General features: G+C 46.2%; 1 protein-coding gene across 2 annotated transcripts in view; it reads left to right on the top strand.

Annotated features, from left to right (window-relative positions):
* Positions 1-25,614, top strand: part of SNAP47 (synaptosome associated protein 47) — a 472,457-nt gene extending 446,843 nt beyond the window's left edge. For both annotated transcript variants that reach the window (XM_069647081.1, XM_069647082.1), the window contains exon 6: positions 24,519-25,614. In XM_069647081.1, coding sequence (XP_069503182.1) covers positions 24,519-24,665 — 147 coding nt within the window. In that variant the 3' untranslated portion in view covers positions 24,666-25,614. The remainder of the gene's footprint in view (positions 1-24,518) is intronic.
* Positions 25,615-26,687: the final 1,073 nt, after the last annotated feature.

The raw sequence follows: 26,687 nt of genomic DNA, 5'->3' as shown, positions 1-26,687 counted from the left end.
GGATCCTCACCAAGCACCTGGCGACAGCAGCGGCCTTCTCTAGCAATGCATACGCCTGGATACAATCATTCCAATCCAATCGCACCACTAGGGTCTTCGCACCCTCAGCTTCAGGTGACCCTATTCCCATCTATTGCGGTGTCCCTCAAGGCTTGTGCATATCGCCAACGCTATACAATATATTCACGAAGGTCCTATTTGACCGTCTTGACAACCTGGGTGTCACATATACAAATTATGCTGACGATACCCAGGTTCTCATTACGTTGTCAGGGTGCTATGAAGAGGACTCGAAACTGATTAATGATCAATACTTGGAAATCCAGGCGTGGATGGTAGACCACAGCCTTTGTCTCAACAACGAGAAAACTGAGCTCTTGCTTGTCGGATCCCAACAACTAAACAAATTAGACCCTTGATACGCATCCATCAACATTGATGGAAACCTGATCAAAGTGGCCAAAGAAATCAAGACCCTGGGGGTCTACTTAAACTCCACACTATCACTCAAAAAGCAAGTGAATGCCACTGCATCCTCAACTGCCTACACTAATAAGTTGATCAATGCTTGCAAGTCATTCCTCTCACCCAATAGGTGCATTACCCTAGCTAGAGCACTAGTGCTATCCAAAATAGTCTACTGTAACACGCTCTTCCTAGGTACCTCTGAACGTAGCCTTAACAAACTCCTGGTTCTCCAAAACAATGCCTTAAAATCTCCATTGAGCATCCCTCGATACACTCACATCACGCATTTCAGACAGGACGCCCACTGGCTCCGGGTACGAGACAGAATCACCCTTTGGTCACTTGTCATCACCCATAAGTGCCTAACGAACACTGCAGCCAAGTACTTGGCAGTGAAATTCAACAAATACCACTCAGCTAGACCAACCAGAACCATGTATTCGCACTGCCTCACCATTCCCAAATTCAATCTGAAAAAAAGCAGGCGGATCGAGCTTCCCGGTCTTAGCCGCCAAACAGTGGAATGCCCTACCCCTTAATCGCAGAATGGAACCCTCATTCTGGACCTTAAGAGCCAAAGTTAAGACCTGGCTCGTTGACAAAAGTTGCTAACGTCTGATGTACAAGCACAAAAATATCCTACCTGCTTATGCTCACTGTATCTCATCTTGCAACACTGAGCAATTCTGTATAGCAGCACATTTACCTAACCAGTGACCATCTTGTTTCTCGTATACTCTGATATATGCATGTAATATTAACATTTGCTTTCAGTCTCTGGCGCCCAGTTACCTCAGGGTTCGGTGCGTGGTATAAATAAAGAAACTAAACTAAACTTCTGCCTGGACAGATCAAAATCCTTCAGAAACTCAACGCAACTGTTTGTTGCATTGAGTCCGGCCATTAGTGGATCACCTCGTCTATATCCCTCTGTCATAATGCAAATAAGCCCTTAGCAGACAAAATACGGGCCCATTCCACTAGAGCCACAGCGGCACTGTGGCGTGTGGTTCCACTGATGGACACATGTCGGGCATCTACCCGGGCAGTGCCCCACACCTTCACCAAGCACTGCTGCCTGGAAAGGCAGCACGCTGCAGAAGCAATAGTGGGGAGGGCTGTCCTGCACTGCCTATTCCAATAAGGTAGGCCCTTGTCCTTATCACCAACATGTTTGTAATGGGTACTGTCATGTATTCTAGTCAAAGCATGTGAATCTGTGAAAGAGACAATACTAGGAGTATGTTTCTTAGCTGTAACTCCAGTTCTCCAGCATGGTATCTTTCTTAGGTTCACATGCGCCCATGTCCACCCCAGGGTATAAAGCCCTGTTTTTTCAGCTATAGACAGTGTGTTAGAATCTGAACATGGTCTCCAGGAGAGGGGCTTAGCATTCAACGTCCCATTGGCTGAGACCAAAAGCCCCCAAAATGAGGAGGACAGACTGCAAAACACACCTGTTTTTTCCTTTAGTAAAAGTAGTTAGTTTGTAACCGAGGATTCCTACCCTGTCGACGGGGAATATTCAAAGCATGTGAATCTGTGAAAGATACCAATGCTGGCGAACCGGAGTTACAGCTAAGAAACTTACTCCTTCTCATTCCTTTTAGCTCCAGCTACTTTAGGGACATGGGGATCACATTTTTCCCTTATGGCAGTCAGTTGGATAATGCATCTTTTGCAGTATATGTGGGAGTGTCTTGATCGCAGGTTTTGTGAAATTGCGCACTAAATTTCACCAGTTTCATGAAATAGGCAATATCTTGTGAAATCAAAACAAAAAATCTGGTCAGTAAATTTGCGATCATTAAATTTGGTGGTTGTAAAATCCTGCAAAATTGCTGCTAAAAGTTCAGCAAAAGGTTGTTTTTGGTGATTTTCTCTTCAAACTTAATGGTAAGTTTTCACTTAATTTGCTGAGAAAATCTCCTGCAAAAGTGTATCAACATTTTTCTTTTGCAGCAAAGTAAGTTTAAACTGAAGTACATTTTTTGTAAAACATTTTGTTTGAGTTTTCCATTTACCTTGCTGAAAGAAACATTGAGTTTTAAACATTTGCTGCAAATTCTCTACTTATTCTGCTCATAAAGTCCACCAAATTTATTTCCGGTGGGAATACATTTCAGCAAACGAAAACTCTTTACAAATCACTTGCTTAGTTTGCTGGTACATTGGTGGAGGTTTAATTTTGCACACCCTCTGTACTGTACCCATACATATTTCTATGTAGACAACAAAAGAACAATGAATGGGCTTCGATCCCTTATTGTAAGGCATGGCAGACTTTAATCTCCCATTAAATGCCATTAATTTATTTTTAGATTTGAAGCAATTTGCGCCGTTACATTTCACTTGTCAAAAGATTATCGCTCAATTAGCCTGATTTAATAGCTTAGTACTGTCGACCAGTAATATTACGATACTCCCAAAGAAACCGCTACTCTACAAAGTTGGAAAATCTCTCATTGACTGGTTTTGAAAGCTTGTTCCCTATTTGTTTGCTTGGGAAACAAGCACAGGCAAATCCAAAATGTGCTAGCTCGTATGTCATATGCAAACTGAAATACCTCAATAAACGTCATTCCATGACCAAAAGACTTTTCACCATTATAATAATAATTCTATCCCGTGGGAGAGAGTTGACACTCCCAAATTGACCAATTTTCAGGCCATACGAGCCAGTGTGGCTCACAAAATCAGAATAGCCCTGGAATTGGCCAATGCAAGGGAAGCCTTGCCGTTCTACCAGGGTCATCACGGTATGGCTCTCAGCGGTGCACTCCCTCTCATCATGGGATTGCCACATGAACATCCATGCTGCCAGCGTGGCCCAGACACGAAATCCCCCATTCTGCTCCTTACCTAAGGTGGAGGGCTAATTTTCTCCAAAATCACCTGCCCCTTCCCCACTTCTCCGTACTTTGTTAAGGTGGATGAGTCTTCCGCCCCCTTACTGCCTGCAGTCTTCGCCAGGTCGCACCTGGCAGATGCCGCCCGACTGGCTACTAAGCCCTGCACTCCCTCCTCTTCACGTTTGCGCATGATTGATGGGAACTAGCCATCTACCAGCAACCACTCTAGGCAGATTGCATTTTTTACACCCCCTCCACCCCACTGAAAAGGAAATAATAGCTTTATAGGCCACGCCCTCAGACCGTACCGGGAGTTATGGACCCATAAACCTTGTTAAATGCCCTGGCTGCGTTCAGGCCTTTAACTCTGTTCTTAGGGCCCATAACTCGTGGTAGGTCTACAAAGCTTAATTAGTAAAGTTCTTAATGCAAAGCATGCATGCATTTCAAACAAAAACCCTTCGCAAAAAATAAGCACTGTCAAGCCAGAACTTCAATAAAACCACATTTCAATAAGTTGACAGCAGACGCAAATAATTGCAACCAAGGCACACACAGTATGTTTACCTTTCAGCAAATCATATTGCCTGGATCGTACAAAAGGTGGGTTGGGGGAGGGATAATAGCACACCACTAAAGCAGATGTTTATTAATAATACGCTTTTACCATTCATCATTATCGATTGCATTTGTTTTTGCTCCACTACTAAAGTAGAATCTGTAAGCCAAAACACAAAAAGGAATGGCAGAAAGGAAACATGGGGGACAGATGAAAGAAAATAATTATGGTGAAAAGGCAGGCCAAAAACCAAGAAGAGGAAAAACGTATGTTAGCTGCAGAAAATGTATATGCAGGGGAAAAGAAAATGAAAAAAGAGACCATGCCAAAAAAGTAGGCTGAAAAAAATGACAGAAAGGGAGAAAAAAATAGAGTGTTTGCATGCAGAAAGGAAGTTACAGATGCAGAAAAAGACAGTAGATTGAAAGCACTTGTTTAAAGAAATAAAAAATAAAATATCACAAAGGGATGACTTGTATACCTCCTAATGCACTGCTGGGGAATATTTGCCTGTTGAAGTAAGTAGGGTTTTAAAAATAAAAGTAAAATAAATAGTTGTCTTTTAGTACAAGACTGCTAGATGCCTAGAAATACGAGTCATTTTACATAAGTGTTGTTTTTCTTTTTATTTAAAATCATTTATATTTGTCTGAATTGATTTTGTCTAGTTACCAGAAAACATGTTGTTCTAGGTCTGCAAACATGTCCACTGCCATTTTCTTATGGATAGACCAGATTTGTTTTCCAGGAAAGGACATTTTGATTCAACCACATGCACATTGTCATTAGGTGGTGATCCCAGTAAATGATAAAAGCGGGGCGTCTGGGAGCTTGTTGGGTGTCTAGCGCAGCTTGGGAGCAGATCAATGTCCTCAGGGCATGCCTTATGGTACGCCACGGAACCTGATGTGAGCAGCAGAGATATCGCCACCTCCTGATCTGTCCACCCTCATTCCAGCGGACCCGAGGGAGGGCAGGGAAGATTAAGGGGCTCATTATGAGTATGGCGGTTTGGTAAAAATCAACGCTAACCGAGTGGTAACTCTGTTACTGCTGCATTACCGTACTGCCATACTACAAGTAAGACTGTGAAGTGGAGGATTCACCCCCAGCAAAAAGCTGAAGGTAAATCTGCCACTTTACTGCTGTAAATCGGCAGAATCATTACCACTGTCATATGCACTCCAATAAATCGGGACTAACACCACCTGCACTGTAACGGTCAGGGAACGCTAGGCTAGTTGCAAAGAAAATGCATTCTCCACCATTACAAAGAAAAACTGTATTTAGCACACAGAGAATGCATGGAGAAACAAGACAATTACATATCATTTGGTGTGAAATAAATCCAGCTGTGAAACAACTAACATTGACCCTAAAAAGAATCACACCCTATCCCTATCAAGGGGTGCTATCCCTAGGTCTGCAGTGATGTGCCAGCTATCTAAAAGAAACAAGGAGAATGACTGTCTCTATACTACAACAATGATTCATGTTATCTAGTTAAAAACTCAATAGCCCAGAAAGGGCAGAATTATTAATCAAATGATCACCCTTTTTCACACTCTCAACATTGCTAAAGGGAATTATATGTGGTACTAAATCCTTTTATTCACCCACAGAGCAATATGTACGAGAAGTGAAATACCAGAGCTATGTGTTACTGTTAGAACTCACCACCAGGTAACAAGGGCGGTAGGAGCACGATAGCAGAAGACTCCGGAGTCGCTGAAGAATTCTTCCCACAATTGGAACCCTCTGCTGTGTAAGGTTTACAGACAGAAGGATCAAATTGTTGGAAGAGGAGACACACACACCGAAGGCACCAACTGGGAGCAATAGAAAGAATACCAAAATCAGTATTGTTGTAGTCTTTGTAAAACCGAAAATAACAGAATACCAACTACAACAACCTGAACGATGGTACGCAGCGTTGATATTACAGAAGGGGAATGAAGATTTCCTCAGTAGCCCGGGAATTCCTAAGCCAATCAACACAAGAACAAAGCAAGAGTCTAATGAGGTATCTTTGCAAAAGGGAGTGTTCAGGTACTAATACATGAAAGTAGAAATGGTTCTTACCATTCAGTGTTTTGTAGTTAGTCGGAGGTCCCAGTTGAGGATCCAGGTCCAAGGTCCAATGTCCTATCCCGACGGCACGAGGACGCCTAGAAGTTCCAACAATCCAATGTCCAAGACTACCTCGACGGCACGAGGACGCCTAAAACAAGGAGAGTCTCTAGTCTCTGAGATCCAATGCGGTGGAATTCGAGGTGTTCCCTTTAGAGAGTCCAGGCGGATATGTCTTTCTGCAGACAAGATGTTTGCAGGGGAAGGCAGAAGAACAAACTTCGTAGGTTAGATGGGTCCTGTCACATGCAGGCAGTGAATAACCAAATCGCAAAGCAGTGGCAGTCCAGTGAGAAAAGCAGATTGGCAACGTGCAGGCTATGTAAGGCAGAATCACGAAGTAGAGGCAGTCCAGTGAGAAAAGCAGATTGGCATTGTGCAGGCTATGTAAGGCAGAATCATGAAGCAGAGGCAGTCCAGGGTGCAAAGCAGGTTGGCAATGTGCAGGCTATGTGTAAGGCAGAATCACGAGGCAGAGGCAGTCCAGTGTGCAAAGCAGGTTGGTAACGTGCAGGCGAAGCAAAACAGATTCTCAAGGCAGAGTCAGTCCGGAAGGCTGAGCATAAGTTCAAAAAGCAAGACAAAAAACAGCAAGGACGTAGTCCGGAAACAGAAATGGATGTAAGAAGGAAGGCAGATGCAAGGACACGAAGGAATCAAGAAACAAGAGGCAAAACAAAGGTCCATAAAACGAGGGTTCCAAAAGGTACGCAGCGGTTCCATAACACTTCAATCAGAAGCGCTGTGCCGTAGTCTGAGGGCCGGCTTTATTCTGTGTGTGTCACGTGCCACAGTCACGTGTCGTGGTGACGGCAGCGTGTCTATGCCAGAAGCGTTCTCCTCATTGCCAGGGTAACCGGTAGCGGGCGAGAAACGAATTAGGTCATTAGGTCACAGGGCGAGCCGGGTCTGGCTGACAGTCAGGTACCCAAGCCAGAGGGGAAACTGCAGCACCTACTGTGGTCCCAGCTCCTGAAGGGCTATGCCCAGTGGTGACCCTAGACTCAACTCCTGAGGGACAAGAGCCTGAAGACCGCCTCAGGGAGAGGTACTCAACCCAAAGGAACACCCTGACCTTCAATAGCTGCTGGCTGAAGGTGGGCCTTCTAGGGGAGATTTTTGTAAGGATCATAGAGAGTACCACTCTCTTGATGGCCTAAGAAAATTGGCCTAGGCACAAAGTAAAGTGCCTAGTTCATTTAATATTTTTTGGGAGAGTGAGCTCCTTTACAGTGAGCCCACTTAGCCTGAACCTGGTGCAGTAAAGAGGGTGGTTGTACCCCAGGTATACAGGCCCTTCATGAAGCAGTTGGCGCATGATGTGCCTTTATCTGGTCATCGAGGGACCAAGAAGACTACGCGAAGACTCTAGCCCACTTTCATTGGCCCAGAATGGGAGTAGAAGTTGAAGCTCACTGCAAGACCTGTCCCACTTGTCAGTTGTCTGGCAAGACTAGAGGCAGTATCATTGCCCCACTGCAGCCTTTGCCAGTGGTTGGCACACCATGTGAGAAGGTGGGCATCAACATTGTTGGTCCACTTGACCCTCCAACATCAGGTGGACACAGGTTCATCCTGGTACTTGTAGATCATGCCAGCATGTACCCTGAGGCTATACCCCTTTGGACCATAACAGCCAAGGTGGTTGCCGGGTCTCTCCTGGGCATCTTTACCAGAGTTGGATTCCCTAAAGAGGTAATCTCTGACAGAGGAATCAACTTCATGTCTACTTACATACAAGCTATGAAGGAATGTGGTCTAACCTAGATGTTCTCCACCTCCTACCATCCTCAGACCAATGGTCTGGCTGAGAGATTTAACAAGACTCTCAAAGGCATGTTGAGTGTTTTGGACAAGCCCCTGAGGAGGAAATGGGATCTCCTCCTACCATGCTGTCATGATGCCTACCTCTAAGGAGCCAGGCCGGGCCCAGCAACCCCAGAGGCAGACATCATTTTCCCCAGGGAAGTCTCAGCGGGCCCAAGTCGGGGCCCTTTGGACTCAGTCCTGGCGCCTTAGGCGCCAGGCTCATAGCGGACCCCAGTCCTGGCGCCTTAGGCGCCAGGCTCATAGAAGCGTTACACATGCCTGCTGTTTGCTTACAGAGAGGTGCCTCAAGCGGGTGTTCGTTTCAGCCCCTTGAGCTCCTCTTTGGACATCCAGTGAGGGGGCCCCTTGCCTGGAAGGTTTGGAAGCCACCCCTCCAGGTCCTCGGGGGACAATGTGTTAGGTCTCAGAAGGAGGATGGCACAGATGATGGGCCGGGCAACAACAAATCTTAAGGCAAGCCAAGAATTGAACAAGTACTGGCATGGCCTTAATGCATCACAAGTGGATTGGACTCCTGGTCAGGATATCCTTGTGATGGAGCCTACCAAGCCTCAAGCTTTGGCAGATAAGTGGACAGGACCCTTCAAGATAATCTCCAAGAAGGGTGATATCAACTATTTGGTTGACATGGGTGTTCCTGGAGTTGCCCATCAAGTCTTCCATGTCAACAGACTCAAGCCTTTCCACAAGAGAGGGGAAGTATCATGCCTATTGCTAGCTTCAGAGCAAGGAGAGGATGAGAGTGAGCCCCTTCCTGATTTGCTGCATAGCAACCCTCAGGACAGCTCAGTGGGGGGGAGTGCAATGTTCTCCAGATCTGACACCAGAGCAGCAGAGGACCTGCAGGACTTTACTCCAACAGTATGCCCTTCTATTCTCACTGTCACCAGGCCTCACCCCATGGTGTAGGCATGATATTGACATTGGTGACAGTGTTTCCAAGGCAGGTTGTCAAGTAGGTACCAAGGATTGGAGGTTCTGTGTGGACTACAGAGGAGTCAATGCAGTCACCAAGACCGATGTACACCCATTGCCCAGGGCTGATTAGCTTGTGGACAAGATAGGTGCTGCCAGGTTTGTGAGCACCTTTGACCTCACATCAGGCTTTTGACAAATAGCTCTGACTGACCAGACCAAGGTGAAAACGGCTTTCTCAACACTAGAAGGGCTCTACCAGTTTAGGGTTATGCCTTTTGGGTTGAAGAATGCCCCTGCCACCTTACAAAGGTTAGTCAATCATGCTCTCTGTGAGCTGGAGGCCTTTTTTGTGGCCTACCTAGACGATATTGCTGTCTACAGTTCCACCTTGGAAGAGTATTGTGTTGCAGGCCATGAAAAGAGTCAAGCTCACTATCAAGGCAACCAAGTGCCAGATAAAACAGGGGAAGATTACCTTCCCTGGTCATGAGGTGGGGGGGGGGGTTCAAATATAACCTCTCCATAGTAAAGTACAAGCTATACAAGACTGGGATGGATTACCCAATTTTAATTGATCGAATGGTACATCTGGCCGAATTCGGCCAGTACCATTTGATCGATTTAAAATTGATCAAATTGGTTAATCACTACCGAACATGGGTAGCAGGGGTATCCCCTGCTTCTGGAGGATTGGAGGGGACGGGGGAGCGGACCCGCAGCGTCGGATCCGACCCACATAGGGAGGGATAGAACAGACGCTGCAGGGTCAGAAGGAAGCGGACGCGTAAAAGGTAAGTGGGAGGGGGATTAGGGGCAAAATTGTTTTCGCAGCGGAATTGACCGAACAATTATGCCACGGCCAAATTACACAGATCCGACTGGGAGAGACTCCCTCTACTCAAACCCAGGTGAGAGCTTTTTTGGGCCTCACTGGTGCGAGAAACCTGAGGGTATTCGCTCAGGTCGACCTCAAGAATCCCTTATTCAGGTGGCCATGGAAGGGCTGGCGCTCTCGGATCCCAAACCTGGGGATGGATGAGCGAGAGAGGATCACCTGGGTGGGGGAGCCCGGGGTTGTACTCTGGGAAATGCCCCAGGTGAGACGTGGTATATTACCGGGGAAGAAGAAGAGGAGGATGAGATCCCTGAGACCTTTGTTTGATACTCCAATTACAAAAACCCTCCTCCCAATGTATCTCCTTTATCCGAATATCCCATTCGTCTTCCGTAAACCCTGTAAGAACCCAAATCCTGGTGCCGTGGGAAACTACATCTTCCAGAATCCCTGTCTTTCTGTTATGTGCCTGAATACTCTATAATTATTTTTCAAACACCCAGTCTACCATAACCAGACACTATCATTCCCACAAAACCCCCTGTCCATCTCACGATAATAATTCTGGTCATTACCGCCTGTTTCATAAACCCTACCAATCTTCCCTTTCTAAGGTAATCAACCCTCCTTATATGGGGGTTGTAATTCCCTATATCACCTCTTCCCCATCCTAACCCGTAGGATACTCTGACACTCCAACCCTCCGATTTCCAACACAAATACTGTTTTACCTCATGAAAAACAACAGACTGGTAATAAAACGGTTTACCTGACATGTCCCGACAAAAGGATCAGGCAAAGTCAGGCAATTGACATAAATCACACACCTGATGACCCTTTACTTTCCCCCACACGGATAAAAGGTGGAGCAAGAGAGCACAGTACGAGCAAGGCAGACCACACGACGAGACAGCTATCCAGACACGGCAGTTCAAGAGGAGGAGAAAGGTGGCAAAGATCGAGAGGGCCAATGAGGAGAGACACAACCTTGCCCTTCTCAACAAAACCCAGCGAAACCTCCGCAGAGGGAATCCTTAGACCGAGGACAATAGCCCAAGTGTCCTGCAACAGATGTCAACGGTACACCGAGCATATCAAAGCTGATAAGCCGGAGCGAGGGAGACACCTGCTTCTGCGGTACCGGCCTTGAGTCCAGTGAAGAGGAAAGCCAAGCAGTTCATCACAGCCGGTGAGTCGAGGGGAGAGCCGATAAGAACTGAGCTGTGGTGAATGAAAGACGCAAAGTAGCAAAGTTAAAAGACATTCAAAGAACTGTAAACGTTATAAGGGGTAGACCAGCTGCAGAAGGGGACAAGCACCACGTGGGTGCTGCTCCGAGAAACTCTGGTCGACCCCCATCTGAGTAAAACTACAGATACCAGAAGGCCGTAGGCGAGCCGACAGGATAGGTCAAAGTGGTCATACAGGAGGTCAGACAAAATCCCTGTACAGTCGAAAGCCTTTCACCTAAGAACCGTGAAAGGAAGGGAAGTGAATCCCCTGAACATTGAAAGTAAATGTGAATATGAAGTTGGCAAGAGTGAAACCGGAAGAGGGATGCTGACGAGAAGGGGCAAGTCTAAAGTCCCAAGAAACAGTGTGTTGACAAAGGTGAACCTGGCCGAGGGATGTCCACTGGAACTGTTTAAAAAGACATTACGAGTAGAGAATGCTGGAAAAGCCATAGTGAACCTGGTGGAGGGAGGCTGAAAGCAAAGAGGAGCCTGTGCTCAGAAGAGGGGGCACCCAGGGGTGAATCCATCACCCGAGAAAAGCCAGTGTGTATCTGGGGGATGGAGGCTGAAAGCAAAGAGGGGCCTGCACCCGGAAGAAGGGGACCCCGGGGTGAAGCTATCACCGAAAGATATATAGAACAGAAACAGAAGACGCAACCACTGAAGGCCTTGATATCGATAAGGACTGTTTTGGGATCTAAACCCGGAAGAGGGAGATCCAGGTGGTGGAAAACTATTACCCAACACCACGAAGAACAAGGGTCAGTACTTGGAAAAGGGGGACGCAGGGGTGAAGAATCCTCACCCTAAGTGAAACCAAGAAACAAACTTTAATTTTGTGGATGGAACTTTTCTTTTGTTACTTGAATACGTCAGGTCCTCGAAGGCAAGAGACTCAAGTGAAACAAGACTTGGCCATCGACGGCCCTGATGGCTGCAAGCGGAACTGTCATCTCGTGCTGGGGAAGCTCGAGAGTGTACTGTGCTTCAAGATCCCACTTTACCCCGTGCTCAAAACGTGGGGAAGGCAGACCCAAGCTACTGCATCCTGACATCATTATTTGAGAATACTTCTTTCTTTTCTTGAAAACTATCCCACACCCTTTTGTGTATTAGTTGTAAGGTTTGGCAATAGGTTTCTTGGTATGGGACCATTTTCATTTGACACAACGCCACTAGGACTGCCTTATTTTTAATTTGATGGTCGGCGCTTGCTCCCATCTTAGATTTAGGTTCAGATTAAGCGTTTTTCCAACCTGCATACAGTTTAATAAATACCCTTGAACTGTGATCACTTGTGTCTGTCTGTCCTGTTTATTTATTTTAATGTATAAAGCGTGCAAGCAGCTCTGGTGCATCGATTTGCTTGAGTACAATGATACTCTGAAAAGATACAGTAAAGCAGTTGTGAATGACATTTACAAGATATGCCTATTACAGTGAACCAAGTTCCAGGGTTACATGGGAACTGACTGATCATTTGTTAGAGGAGGGCAAGACTAGTTGAAAAGCTTGGTTTTCAGGGCCCTTCAGAACACTGTGAAGGAGGTCTCCTTCCTGAGAGCGAGGAGTAGAGCATTCCAGTTTTTAGGTGCTAGAACCGGAAAGCTTGCACCTCCAGCTTCTTTTCAAGGTGGGGGCAAAGAACTGGTTGGAGTGCTGGACCCGCTTGGGTCTATCAGATGTTGCACGGTACATTCTTTCAGATAGTAAGGGGGTGCTGTGAGGGAGAGGCACATGTGTGTGATGGCAAGGGTTTTAAAGAGAATGCGCTCCCATCTAGCTTGTGATATGTGCTCCCTTTTGGGAATGAGTAATGCCGCTCTAAGGGCATTATTTTGGGTGATTTGAAGTTTGTTCAGGTTTTTAGATGAGGTGCCTAGAAGCAAAACATTACAATAGTCCAGCTTGGCGCAATGGTGGCTTTGGCTATGGTGAGGCAATTTTTAGATGAGAGGTATGGTTTGACCGCATTTATGATTTTGGTGGCAAGTGCTGCCGATGACGTGATGGTGCTAACTTGCTGTGTCATTGAGAGGGTGTAGTCAAGATACACTCCCAGTGTTTTGACTGCTGCCAAGGCCATGATTCCGGTATTCTCAATGGTGTAAGATTTGTATTGACTGTCAAGCTTGGTGAGAGTTTCCTTGGGGCCTACCAGGAGGATCTCTGTTTTATTCCCGTTGAGGCACAAACCATTGGCCGCCATCCAAGTCTGAATGAGGGCATATTTTTCCTAAGAGTATCTGTGTCTTGTTCATAGGAACCAGAGAGGGGGAGAAGAACTTGAGTATCATCGCCATAGTTTGTATATGCTATGTCGTGATTGTCTAGGTCATTGAAGAGCGGTAAGGTAAAGATGCTGTACATTGTAGATGCGGTAAAGGATCCCTGTGGGACTCCACAGTGGATGGGGGTCGGGCAGCACAAGTCTGGTCAGGGAATACTCTCATAAGCCTTCCTTCAAGAAAGGAAGTGATCCAGGATGTGGCTTCCTGGGAGAATTGGGAAGCATCCCTGAGGTGTCTGTAGAGGGTCTTATGATCGACAAGATCAAAAGATGCAGACAGATCAAGGAGCAGGAGCAGCAATGGCCTGCCTTTTGTCCATAGTTTCGTCTATTTGGTTCTTAAGATCGAGTAAGGCTGACTCAGTACCGTGAGGTGGACGGAAACCAGATTGCCTCTTACCCAAGATATTGTTGGTTTCCAGAAAATGTTGAATTTGTAGATATGCAGCTTTGTCTAATATTTTTAGCCAGAATGGCACAGTAGTTATGGGTCTGTAATTTTCAGGAGAATACGGGGAATACGGGTCAAGGAATTTTTTTTTAGCAACAGGCGAACCCACAACTCCTTGAGTGAGGAGGGGACGATACACGAGGCGAATGAGGCACTGATAAATGCTGTGAGGAATGGGACTAGTGAGTCTGCACAATCTTTAATCAGGTTGGATGGGCAGAAATCCCCCCTTAAAGAAAGACGGCTTGATATGTCTCATGATAGATAGAACCTCGATCTAGGTTATTTCTCTAAAGGCAAAGGACTTTTTATCTTTGTTGTCTGGGTTGAGGACTGGTGCCGAAGGCGGGCTGGCTTTGGACAGGGCATTATAGTGAGGGTTCATTTTTTCCTGGAGGATTTTTATTTTATTCAGCATGGCAGTTTGGATATTGTTACACCATGCTTCATATTTCCCGGTTTCCCAGGTGTTAGTTGGAGGTGCAGCCAACTCCTTAAATATTGCGAACAACTCTTTTGACTCAGATTTTGCATTTGAGATTCTGGCGTTGTACGCTGAGGATTTCGCTAATCCGAATTCCTTTTTATATTATGTGGCAATTGTTTTGTAGGCTTCCAGTGTGGAGTTAAGGGGGCAGGATTGCCATTTGGTGAGCGCCGAACGGTTCTGGGATCTTAGTTCAAGTAACTCTTGAGTAAACCATGAATTGGCGTGTTTTTTTGGTTTTAGCTTTTTTTCACTCTAGAGGGGTGATGGCGTCTATAGCTGCCTTGATGATGGTGTTGTAGGGTTCTGCCTGAGCCAAACGGTTATTGGAGAAGGGGGGCTTCAGGGCTGAGGCCTCTAGGAGTGGAAGGATCCTATCTTTGAGGAGTCGTGCAGATCTGGCCAGAGCTGGAGGCACGGATGAGTTAGGTTTAGGGTGATGTTTAAAGTGTAAGAGGTGATGATCGGTCCACGTGGGGGGGGGGGTGTATTGGACCTAATATCTGCGGCACAGTTATGGTCAGCTTTCCAGTCTAGTGTGCTACCTTTCGTATCAGTCGGGTTGGTGACTCTTTGGCGGAAACCCATGTCGTGGAATGCTTTGGCAAAGTTTGGCCAATAGGATGACTTTGGTGTTATTTTTTTGGTTATCTCCTAGCAGGTTAAGAAGATTTCCTTGGAAGTCGAGTAAGGGGTCAGGGGGGCGATAGATGATGTGGAGAGTGATAGTGTTGTTAGGTGAGAGGGATAATTTAACAAATAAGGCATCTGCGTTCTCACCTACTGGGGAATATATTTGTCTAATAGCAAGGGATTCCTTGGCGATGACGGCCTCACCACCTCCTTTGTTGGTGGTTCTGTCCTGACGGAAAATGGTGTAGCCTGGTGGGAGGGCAAGAGAGATGGCTGGGCCAGAGGCTTTGTGCAGCCATGTTTCCGTAATGGCGAAAACATCAAGCTCCATGTTTGTGAGCAGGTTGTGAATCTTGGTGGCATGTGCTGGGAGTTAGCGCACGTTAATGAGGGCACATTGGAGTTGGGTAGGAGAAGCTGTGGTTATATTTTTGTCTTTGGTGGGGATTGGAGTAGTAGCATCCTTATGAACGTTTGGAAGAGCATTAGGCCTAGGTGGGCGCAGGGGTGTTAACGTTCCTTGTTTAGGTTTGGCAGCGGCTATCGTGTGACCGACGCAAACCCCTAGTAGTTGGTTTCTTAAATGGGTGGGCCAAGGGGCTGTAATAAACTGTGGGGGTTCTGATGGTCCCTTCAACTTTGCTGGTCTGCAAGTTAGTGGGTGGATGGAGTTATAAGATACAGACGATGTGAGGGCGTGTCGAGCAGGGAGGAACAGAAGAAGGGTGGCAGGAAATGCGTAGGGGGGATGTCCTCTGAGTTAGGCAGCTTCTGATCCATACTGGAGAACAAGAGGTGCTAGTTTAGCGGCTAGCAGGGCTAGAACAACAGGATGCTGGGCCTTACTTCAGTTGAGGAGTATGGTGAGACCATGAAGGTGCTCGAAAGGCACTGGTGTCAGTATATGGTGAGTCAAGGTAAGCACTTGGGCAGTGTGAAAGTATATTAGGTTATACTGTGATGCCAATTGTAACAGCAGGAGTTTTGTGGTTTTGCGCATCTGAAGGCCTATGTATTTAGATCTCACGCAACTAAGACAATAGGAGTGGCATTAGTGACAGTTTCCATACTATGGATTCTAACTATTTTATATACATAACCAAACAGTGAAAACGGATATTTTTATGATAATACATAGTTTAGGCAGCGTAAACAGTTATTCTACAGTGCAACATTGTGGGTAGGCAGGTAAATCAGGTGGATATACGTGATCCTATCTTAAGCAAAAGACAGTACAGAGTAATAGGATTGATATACAATTTGTAAAAAAGTACAAGTTTGAGGGATACAGTTGATTACACGTTAAGGACAGTCAAGGTAACTTGGTGGCAGATCAGAAAGCAGTGCATATGGACGCCATACACACGGCAGGGACCAGCGGAGCGGTTAGCACAAGAGATAGTACCACGCTTTAGGCAATGACGAGCCCATCGAGAAAAAGCACACATACTGACTGAGATGTCGGCGTGAGATGGGTGCTCAGCGGGTTGGGTACTAAAGCCTCTTTAGATCGGACAACGATGGGCACAAACTTTATAGGCAAATGGGTTGCCGCACAATTGGAGATGCCTCTGTGAAAAGGGTATAGGAAACAGTCTTTAACCTAGTCATTAGTACAGCGATAGGGATGGAGTCAGTGAACAATCAATGTGTTAAGGTCACCGTCGGGCATGGGTGATATGGCTATAGGACCCAATTAGCAGGTGGATGCTGGCAGTGAGGGGCAGGGCAAGATTTTTGTGCCAATAGGAGGCAAATGGTGAAAACAGTACTTACAGTTCTACGTGGAGCCAACGGACGAGGGCGTGTTGGAGGGGCAGGTTCTCTGGCCGACGGATCGATCGTCCCGGACAGGCACAGGCAGGCGCGTTTACTACAGTGCCTTGTCTGAAGGGGCCGGCTTAACCCCTGCCGGCGTAACGATAGGCTCCTAAAAAGAGAGCTTTGATTTTGGTTGCTAGGCAACTAAGGACGCTCCAAATGCAAATGTCAGTTAGCGCGCCAGGTGGCCATTTTGGGTAGGGGTCGCAGAAACTGCCTTGTGTAGAGGCTGCTGTGTGTTGCTGTAAGGCGGCACGGACGCTGTGGATCACAGTAGATGAAGTTAGCTGAAGAATGGCAAGTGAGTCAGGGTAGCGTGTACTGACACAGGGCTTACCAGTTGCTCAGTGTGCGTGTCATGCTGCTCCTGCAGTACTGCTGTAAAGGCAGTTTCGGAGATGAGGGGCTCCAGCCCAGATTGGGTGTGGGTGGCCAGAGGGGCAGATCTGGGTGCCTTATAAACACACAGACAGGTGCCTTTACTACGGTGCCTTGTCGGAAGGGGCCGGCATAACGCCTGCTGACATAACGATAGGCTTCCAAGAAGAGAGCTTTGATGTTGGTTGCTAGGCAACTACGGACACTCCAAATGCAAATGTCGGTTAGCGTGCCATGACCAGGCGCCCATTTTGGGTCGGGGTTGCAGCGAACTGGATCTCATCAGGAAACTGTCTTGTGAAGAGGCTGTTGTGTGTTGCTGGAAGGCAGCACGGATGCTGTGGATCACAGTAGATGAAGGTAGCTGAAGAATGGCACGCGTGTCAGGATAGCGTGTACCGACAATCAGTTCCTTACACTGGGTACTACAGAAACTTCATGGCAGACTAGTGCACCATAGCTACCCCTCTGACAGCCCTGACATCACCCAAGCAGCCTAAGAAGTTTCATTGGAGTGAAGACTGTTAAAAGGCCTTTGATGGCTTGTGTGCCCCTGACTACAGCAAACTCTTTATTGTGCAAACTGATGCCTGTGACAGTGGAATTGGAATTGGAGCGGTCTTTTGTTTTTTCTCTTTTCTTCTTCTCTCTTGATTTTGTAATTTTCCTCTTCTATTTTATTTATTCCTTTTCACTCTTTGTTTTTTTTCTCCTTGCTCTTTTGATTCACCCTGCTTTCTACCGTTCTCTATTTTTCCTTTGAAGATTGGGCTATTATGTTGGATTTGAATAAGTGTTACTCTGTACATTTGTATTATGTTGTATTGTTTATGTAAGTGCTAAATGAATAAATATAATTTTTAAAAAAAGTCAAAGGGAGATAGCACCCCATAATTTTCATCAGCGGGCAACTCAAGGGTAGGAAACCTAGGTAGGACACTGCTGAAAAGGAGTGTTTTAGCATAATTTGGGCACGTAGGCGTTTTAAACCTTACCTTACAGGCTCTGCCTTTGAGGTCCAAACTGACCATAGGCCCTTAAAGTAGCTTATGCAGAAGAATGGTGAAAACCCCAAACTGCTCAGGTGGTCCATTAGCTTGCAAGGGCTAGACTTCACCATTGAGCATGGGACAGGAAAGAGTCATGACAATGCAGATGGCCTTTCCAGAAGGTATGTTGACTATCAGGATGAGGTTAACAATCTAGTGGGATATCAGTTGCCCTAACCTCAATCTGGGGGGGGTGGGCATATGTGATGTTGGAAATGCCTTATGGGGGGACAGGGCCTCCAAGTCCTTGCCCTACCACTTCGCTGTGTGTGTTTTCCTTATGGTTACTGTCACTCTTGCACCCCTTATGTATGTTTTTGGGCACCTGTGTGTTGCCCACAGAGCAGGGTATAGGCTGGTGGCAATTACTGACCAGGCCCTGCCATAGGAATCAATGGATTCCTACAAAAAGGCAAGATGGCCACTGTAGCCTCTTGATTTCTATTGCCTTTTGCCCTGTTTCCCAAAGTCCTGGAAAGCCCTGTCTCAGTTCCATTCCTCCTGAGTGGCTGTTGGGTGGAAACACCATATATGGCTCTGGGGCTGCCTCCTGTCAGACTAACTGGATCCTTCCAAGGGGCTGTGTGTTGTGGGTACACCCTAGGGCGGGACATGTGTGTATGGAGTTGGGAGCCAACTCACATTCTCTATTGTGGGTGTCTGGTTTTTGTGTTTGTGACACAATGAATGAGACAGCCCGGACTGAAACTGACATGAATGCAGTGTAGTGTGCTGATCGGCTGGGTACTTACCCCAATCCACATTCTTTGTTATGGGTGTCTGGGTGGAGTGAATGACCTGAATGCCTGTGAGCCCGATTGGCTGCCTGCATTAATGCCCTTCTGCGTGTTTGGCTGACTGAGCCTAGCTCGGCCAGAGTGAATGGGAAACAGATGTATATATCTGGGAACCTTTCACTTACAAATTTGTTTAGAAGCTGAAGTCGAAGCTTAGCAAGAAGAAGCTGTCCTTGAAGCCCAGCTGTACGAGAATTCTGCTGCTGCAATTTCTTCACTGTAATCCAAAAGCTGTCGTGTTCTTCCAAGGACTGATCCATAGAGGACGTGCAAAGGAGACCTCTCCCCAAGCTATGAGGGACCATTGTGCAAACTGCTACTCTTCATGCAAGTATCCTGGAAGCCAGTCCTGTGCGCCTGCCGTCCGGAGAAAGGTTCTTTGAAGTCCTGAAGAGAAGTGCCCGGATATCTCGAGTAGAAGTCCATTGGTGTCACCCAGGGTCTGGAGGTGCGTTTCGTGACCGCTGGAAGCCGCTGCTGTCTACCGTCCATAGGGGTACCCCTGCATAGTACTGCTGGACACCCGTAGCTGCAAAAGTTCCAAACTGCCTAAGAACATTTCAAGAGACAGCCTTACCATCATCACTGACCACTTTTTCCCGTCCAGAGGTCCGTGCTGTGGCTGCAGCCCCGAAGAACTGAAAGTAGGAAAACTGCAATATTCCGAAACACGACACAAAAAGTGACCTGTGCACCAGTCGCTGCCAGAAGTCATCGAAGGGTCCAAGGGGTCTTACTCTCATCTGCCAAGCCTTTAAGGAGCCCACAGCAAGTTTAATCTTCACAGGACGTCTACAGTCAGAGAAATCGTTGACCAAAGGAGAGCACAGGGAAGAGTAAAACTGCTACACTTCAGAAAGAATTTGGTGCCCTTTTTCTGCTTGGACTAAGCATCCCAGTGGCTCCTTCTTCCTCGGAGGGAATCATCGGGTGAAACCAAGAAATTCTGCTGCTTCGCCTGCCAAGGCACCAGAGGTACTGTCACGAGGAAGAGCATCTTCTAGCCTCAGGAGTCATCCAGGGGTCCCAGATTCGTCTTAGATCCTGTTCTCCTGTGGCCTGTTAAGTACTTTGTGGTGGTAGAACTTTTTCAAGAAAGAAGAAGGTTATTCAACATTATTGGACTAGGCTATAAAAGACAAAATAAGTGTCTCCCTAACTTTTCCATTATTGGTTACCCAGGTGGGGAATCTTCAAACAGAATTGTGTATCTAGTCTAGAGAAAGCATTCTGCCACTAACCTGCCTTTTTGCCCTATTCTATGCTGATACACCACTTAAGCACACCCCTCCCACCCTGCTCACCGCAATATGCGCCTTCAAACACGAACCCGTACACCTCCACACGTAACGCGACCCATGAGCACTGCCTGCCGCATCTATAGGCTATGCTATAGGGCCATGAACTACAAAGCAAAAGTCCTGCACACACTCAAACCAAATCCCCAGAACTCACTCAAGTCAAAGGCCCCCACAACAATAACCGCTCCAGATTCTCCATTAGCGAACAAGCCCACCCGGCCTATGACCCACAGGCAGGAAACTACCACCACGACTGCCAGTCATGCGGCTTCTGAAACACACCTAAATTGCGCCCTCATCAATGCCCGTTCCCCCCCTGCTCACGCAGTAGACACACACGATCTGATCACTACCCACAACTTAGACCTATGTGTTATAACTGAAACCTGGCTTCAAGAAACATCTATCCCAGCCCTTGCGACAGCACTGCCAATAGGCAACACCATATTCCGCCAGTACCGCCCTCTCATTGAAGGAGGCGGGGTTGCGCTCATAGCCAAACACTCCATTGCAATCCGGAAAATGTATCACTCGCACACTGGCAACTACGATCTCTTATCTCTCAAAATCACAACCTCACACAATTCCACCATCACTCTTCACATTGTCTATCGCCCACCCGGCCCTCTAGAAGACATCCACTCCTCCATCACCCACCTTGTGTCAAACAGCCTCAAAACATCTTCCAAAGTCATCCTAGCAGGCGATCTAAACCTAGGGCTTCATGACCCTAACCACACCCTTCCAAAAACCTTGCAAAAGCATTAGAAACTCTAGGCTTCTCACGCTCCCATCACCAATCCTACCCACAACAAGGGCTGCACCATCAACTGGCTAGCACACCACAATTGTCCACCTAATGTCACAGCCAACCGCCCTCTTCCATGGACAGACCACCACCTCATCCTCTTCACACGATCCAAACCTAAGGTCCAAAAAGCCACCGCCATACCTATTCCAGCGGCCTCCACCAGAAGCGCACGCCTCCTCACCAGGGACAGGTTAGCCCCCTATCTCAAGGTCCCAGACCTTGAGGCACCTTTCTCCAAAGACCCTGCTGCTTTGGCTCTCTCCCTCAACACCATTTTCTCTGAAGCCATCAATGCCATATCCCCCCTATTGGCCCGTAAAGCCAGACATACCAAAGACTCCAACACCTGGTTCACTCATGAACTCTCAGCTCTACGTGCCAAAAAGTATACAGCCCTATCAAAATCTCAAGCTAGTCAACTTGTATTAGACAAACCTGAGTTCAACAAACTGTCTAATGAATATAAAAAAGCTATTGTCCACGTCAAAGCCAACTCATTCAGCACTAGAATAGATAATGCCAAGTCCAACTGTAAAGCCATTTTGTTCATCTTTAGAGAGTTAGAAACTCCTGCCCCCCCCACCCTCACGACATCCTAAAGAATGAAGCATGGTGCGCTGACATACAATCAGCTATGCTCCTCAAGTTTGACACCCTGCAGAACAAAATCAGAGCAAATCAACTCAATCTACTCCTCTCCAATTCGGCCCAAACACACACTCCTAACCAGCAGACTAGCGACACAACCCTCTTCGCGTTCAGAGACGTCAATGAGACTGAAGTCGCTCCGATCATGAAAAACATGATATCATCCTTGTGCAAAGGGGACATCTGCCCAGCCTCCCTTATCAAGGAATGCGCAGACCTGCTCACAGCATTCCTCAAAGCGTTCATCAACCTCACTTGACCCATCCAGTCCCAATAACTCCAGACCCATAACCACTGTGCCCTTCTTGCTTAAGATCCTTGACAAAGCAGCATAGCTGCATGTTCAGGAATTCTTAGAATCAAAGAACATTCAAGGCCCCCCCTTCAATCGGGATTCCGTCCCAGCCACGGCACTGAAACTGCACTTCTGGACCTTAAAAATCAAATTGATGACATCAGAGATTCAGGCAAACCTGCTCTACTCCTCCTCTGCCAACATCTTTCAACCTCAGCCTTCTTCTCACCCAACACAATCACCTGGATTGCCTCCTTCCTAGAAGGAAGAGCCATGCGTGTCTTCTGAGATCAAGCAGCTGCAAATCCAGACAACATCCTCTTTGGAGTACCAAAAGGCTCCTGACTATCTCCCACGCTGTACACCATTTACACTATCTCACGCTTCAACTTACTTGTCTCACTCTACATCATGTACACCAACTATGCTGACCATACTCAAGTCCTCATCCCTCTGTCCGGTGGCTATGAGGCTGATGCCAACACTCTTAACTCCATCTACGCCACCATCCACACATGGATGGCTGAAAACTGGCTATGCCTGAACGGGACCAAGACAGAATTACTACTGCTAGCCACGACTGACTCACGCATCATCCTTGACGACAAGTACCTATCATTCACCATCGACAATATCACCATTCCAGTCTCCCACTCAGTCAAAACACTGGGAGTATACCTAGGCTCTAACCTAACAATGACCAGACAGGTGAGTGCAATTGCCACCTATGCAGCCTATAACTCCAAACTCCTCAATGTCACCAGGCCATTCCTATCCACCACCAAATGCCTTACAATTGATTGGGCCCTCATAGGCTCAAGGCTGAACTATTGTAATGCACTCTATACAGGAACCTCAGCAAAAAACTTAGACAAACTATTCAGAATAACGCCCTCTGCGCAGCACTGGGCATCTCCGAAAGGTAACACATCTCTGCAGCCAGACAACAAGCACACTGGCTATCTGTCTACCAGCGCATCCTGTTAAAAACACTTGCTATTACTCATCAATGTATCCACAACACCGCGCCTCCCTACCTCTCCCACAGAGTCATCCTGCATCCTGCTGCAAGACCCAAAAGAACACCATATGCCAACCTACTGCCGGTCCCAAGAATTAAACGTGCTAGAGGCGGTGGCACCAGCTTCCCATTCGTTGCCCCTAGGCATCCATCAGAATTGAACCCTCTCATCTCGCCTTCCGCAAGGCTATCAAAACTAGATTGTTTGCCTAATATATTCACACAACTGACAATGCCTTTCCCTCATATGTGCATGCCAGCAATAACCACAGCACCATTCTGTATCTTATCTCCCTAACCGAACAACCGTACCCTGTATTTGACTGCAGCTCATCATGTAAACCCGTTGCTGCTCACACGTGTACAACCAATGCAATGAAGCCTTCATACTGTAACCTCTTACTGTTATTTAATCTGTAAGGGCGAATGTAACCTAACCGCCCACTCATGTTCTGCAACTTGGACATAATCTTGTAACAGCGCCTCAATGCCCGTGGGCTGTATGAGCGCTTTGTAAATGCCAATAAATAAATACATTAAGAATTCACATGCCTATTTAAAACTGTCTGCAATAAGTGTATCTGTTACTGAATTTAAGTATTGTGTGGTACCATGTGAAGTGTATATATTTGCCATTCGTTGAATAAGTATTTTCAATTACAAAGAGTTATTATTTATATGTATATATGTTGGTGGCAACCTTATTTTATATAAAGAAGCTGTCTTATCACCTAACATAGTGTGTTGACATCCTTTGTGGGGGCTTCTGTGATTCACTGTACTTAAGAGCCAGCCTGCATCACCTTCTGAAAGCTTATGCCTGGCTGCTCGTCCATTGCTACCAAATTGAGAGCCATTGCTGGGGGTGTTCTGTGCCTTTACCCTAGGCAGAAGTACAGATACCCCCTCCAGTCTTTACAAACGGGATGCCACAAGTGTGTCCCATTTATTGGAACTAAATACATTGCTGTCTGCACCCCAGGTTTTGGGTTTGAAACCTGGGGTGCTAATAGCAAAAACACCCAATCCAGCCTGCCAGTTTGGGTGGTAACGGTTCCGGGCCTGTTGCTATAACTTCGACTCGGAACCGTTATCAATGGATCCAGCCCTCCATAATGGGTGTTATTGCCATAATATTATTGCACTTAGGAGTTGGGGGAGAATCTGATATGAGGTTCTATGTAAACGCCTTATATTATTATTGCATCAGTGGGCGCAAACCCTCTGGGTCACGGAATGCCCTGATGTAGGAAATGCAGTAGATCTCTAGGTAGTTTATGTTGAATGGGTGCTGTTCCCTCTCAAGAGTGCAGGAAATATTTGTTTCCACTAGTCCAATCACCATGTATTTGTTTTGCAAGCATTAATGCTTAATGCAAATAATTGAAATTAAGAGCTGTCAGAGCCAGGCTTAACCCTCTGAAGTTCAAACTGTGAAAACATGTGATTGTAATAAGTGGTCTTCCTCTAATGTTTGCACATTTAATGTCGGACACAACAAAACAGAATTGAAGTTCGAATAATTTGATTTGTAGCTGCTACCGGAGTATATTCTTACTATGGTACATGTAAAATCCAGGGGCCCATTCTTAGCGCTACAACATTGATACGACTATTTTTTTTGCAGGCCTAACTTGTGCTTGCTTCTAAAAGAATAACCGTGATGGATTGTATATCCCAGACTGATTGGTTTCTTCTGTTTTTGATAGGTTCTGAGGAAAATGAAGACGCTAGCACTGGATACAGAGACCGAACTCCAGAAGCAAGGAGAAGCCTTGGAGGTTATTAGCTCGTCTACAGACCGAGCCACTTTGACCATCGACAAGCAGAACCATAGAATGAGGAAACTTCTGTAAAAGCCCCACTAGTGCCACTTTGAATGACTGCATGATCCCAAAGGAATCTTTTGGAAATGTCTGTAAAATCAAAGCCATTTGTGAAGACTATTCTAATATAGCCAACTGTAACAACTGGAATCATGTGATGTAGTGAATGTTGTTCCTTTCATACAGCGTGCTGAGTAAATGAGTAACTGCAAATGATTAAGAGCCATTGGGTGACTTTAATATTGTTTTGTAATTGTCATTTGGCGCTCACTGCTGTTTGTGTGCTTTAATGGTATTTATATTCTGAGCCTCACTTTATTGCGGAAAGAATCCTGAGAACATTTTTGCAACGCCTTGCTGTGCGCAAAGTACTACAACTGCCTGTGAATGATCCTCCTGCATGGGATATGGTCATCCATTGCCTTATGCATGCTCTATCTACTGATCTGTGCACATGCCTGCCACAGGAGCCTTTTATAATATCCATATTTTCGGGCATGGTTTATGTAGAGGAATTTCCGCAATCAGGCTATCACCTGTTTGTTAAACAATCATGCAGAGTAAACCTGAAGTTAATGTTCATGAAAGTGGCCTTTGTGATTTCCAAATCTTACTGGGCCAAGCAGAAATGTAAATGCCTTTTTGATGTAGTTAACATTTAGGGCCTTATTCACAGAAGCGTTTTATAATGGTGCAATCCCATAGGAAAATGTTCTGTGAATCAGGCGCTTAATGCCATGGCTAGACGCCTTTGAAAAGAGGAAACCGAGGAAGGTCATATATTACTTGTGGGGGAGAGAAAGAGCGACAGGACTTTTGAGAGTCAAAAACCATGTCACGCATAATTATACACATCTATTTCAGAAAAATGTCCAGCTAGCTGGATGTGCTTGGAACGTTTTCTTCTTGAACCCCTCCATAAGTCACTTTGATTTTTTTTCATCTGTGGTAATAACAATATTAAACATTGTAGACCATGTTTCTCGCTTGGTTGACTGCTGAAGTTTATTCTACTGCTAATTTGAATGCGTTAAAGACAAACCTAGCTCATTTCTGAAGCCCTTGGAAGAGATTCTGAAAAAGAAAGCAGCAACCTATTCCGGTGAGTGCTGGTGATGCTGTATGTAGTAATCATCCCTACTTCTTGATTATGCTGGTGAGTATAAGAGCACTGCTAGCTACTTGTTTCGCTGTGTATATGAACCATATCACCTGAAGGAAAAGGTTGACCTTTCTATGTTTCAACAATATTTGTGAGAACAATGAGTCAGCAGTACTGTGAAATATGCAGAAAATGAACTGCTGATAGTAAGGTCCTAGATGGTTAAATAAACCTGAAGCAGTCAAGAGCCAGGGAAGTTGTCTAGTATTTAATGTTTCTGATTGATGCACTGATACATGGAAACTGAAACTGGAACTTGAAACGTCAATGGTTACTCAGTCTGTGCATCGGTAATGAACTATTGGCACCACTGAAAAGGGCCATAACTGTCCGGGAAGTGTAAAAAGCGTTTCTGATTCAGTGCCTCCCAATGAAAAGTAGATGCCTCTGCAGTACCCTGGTCTGAAGATGGTACCCTCAGTCTGTGTTAAGTCTTAAGCATTCTACGGCAACGAATGGTGGATAAGTGGTGCCTTCTGTTGAGTTTTGTGGTGACAGTTCCAACCAAGTGTTTGAAGGTGTAGGACCTCTCATGTTAAGGCTTCGATAGGACACCGGCAGTAGAAGAAAGGCCTGGCCATTTCACCCTCCATGAAGGAAGAGAATAAACAATAGCAATGCAATAAATTGTATATCGGTTGAGAGGTAAATATGAAAGACTTTTTTTTTTTTGTTCCATGTCTTGAAAGGTAAAGGGTGGTTGGGTATGACCTGTAAGTGTAATCATAGAGGGAGGAGAAAACACATAACAGCTGTGAGAAATCTCAGGGCGTTCTCACAAGTAGTCCCCGGGGATCCATTGCTCAGGTGGACAGGGATGGGCCATCGCTCCTTATAAAGAAGGAGAAGACTTAGGACATTTTTGGGGGAATTTTGAGTGGTTAGCCATA

Source organism: Ambystoma mexicanum, chromosome 2q (genome assembly GCF_040938575.1).
Source record: "Ambystoma mexicanum isolate Mex_15411 chromosome 2q, UKY_AmexF1_1, whole genome shotgun sequence".
In the NCBI taxonomy this organism is placed as follows: domain Eukaryota; kingdom Metazoa; phylum Chordata; class Amphibia; order Caudata; family Ambystomatidae; genus Ambystoma; species Ambystoma mexicanum.
The sequence above is the reverse complement of the archived record's forward strand: the minus strand, read 5'-3'. Positions and strand labels throughout refer to the sequence as shown.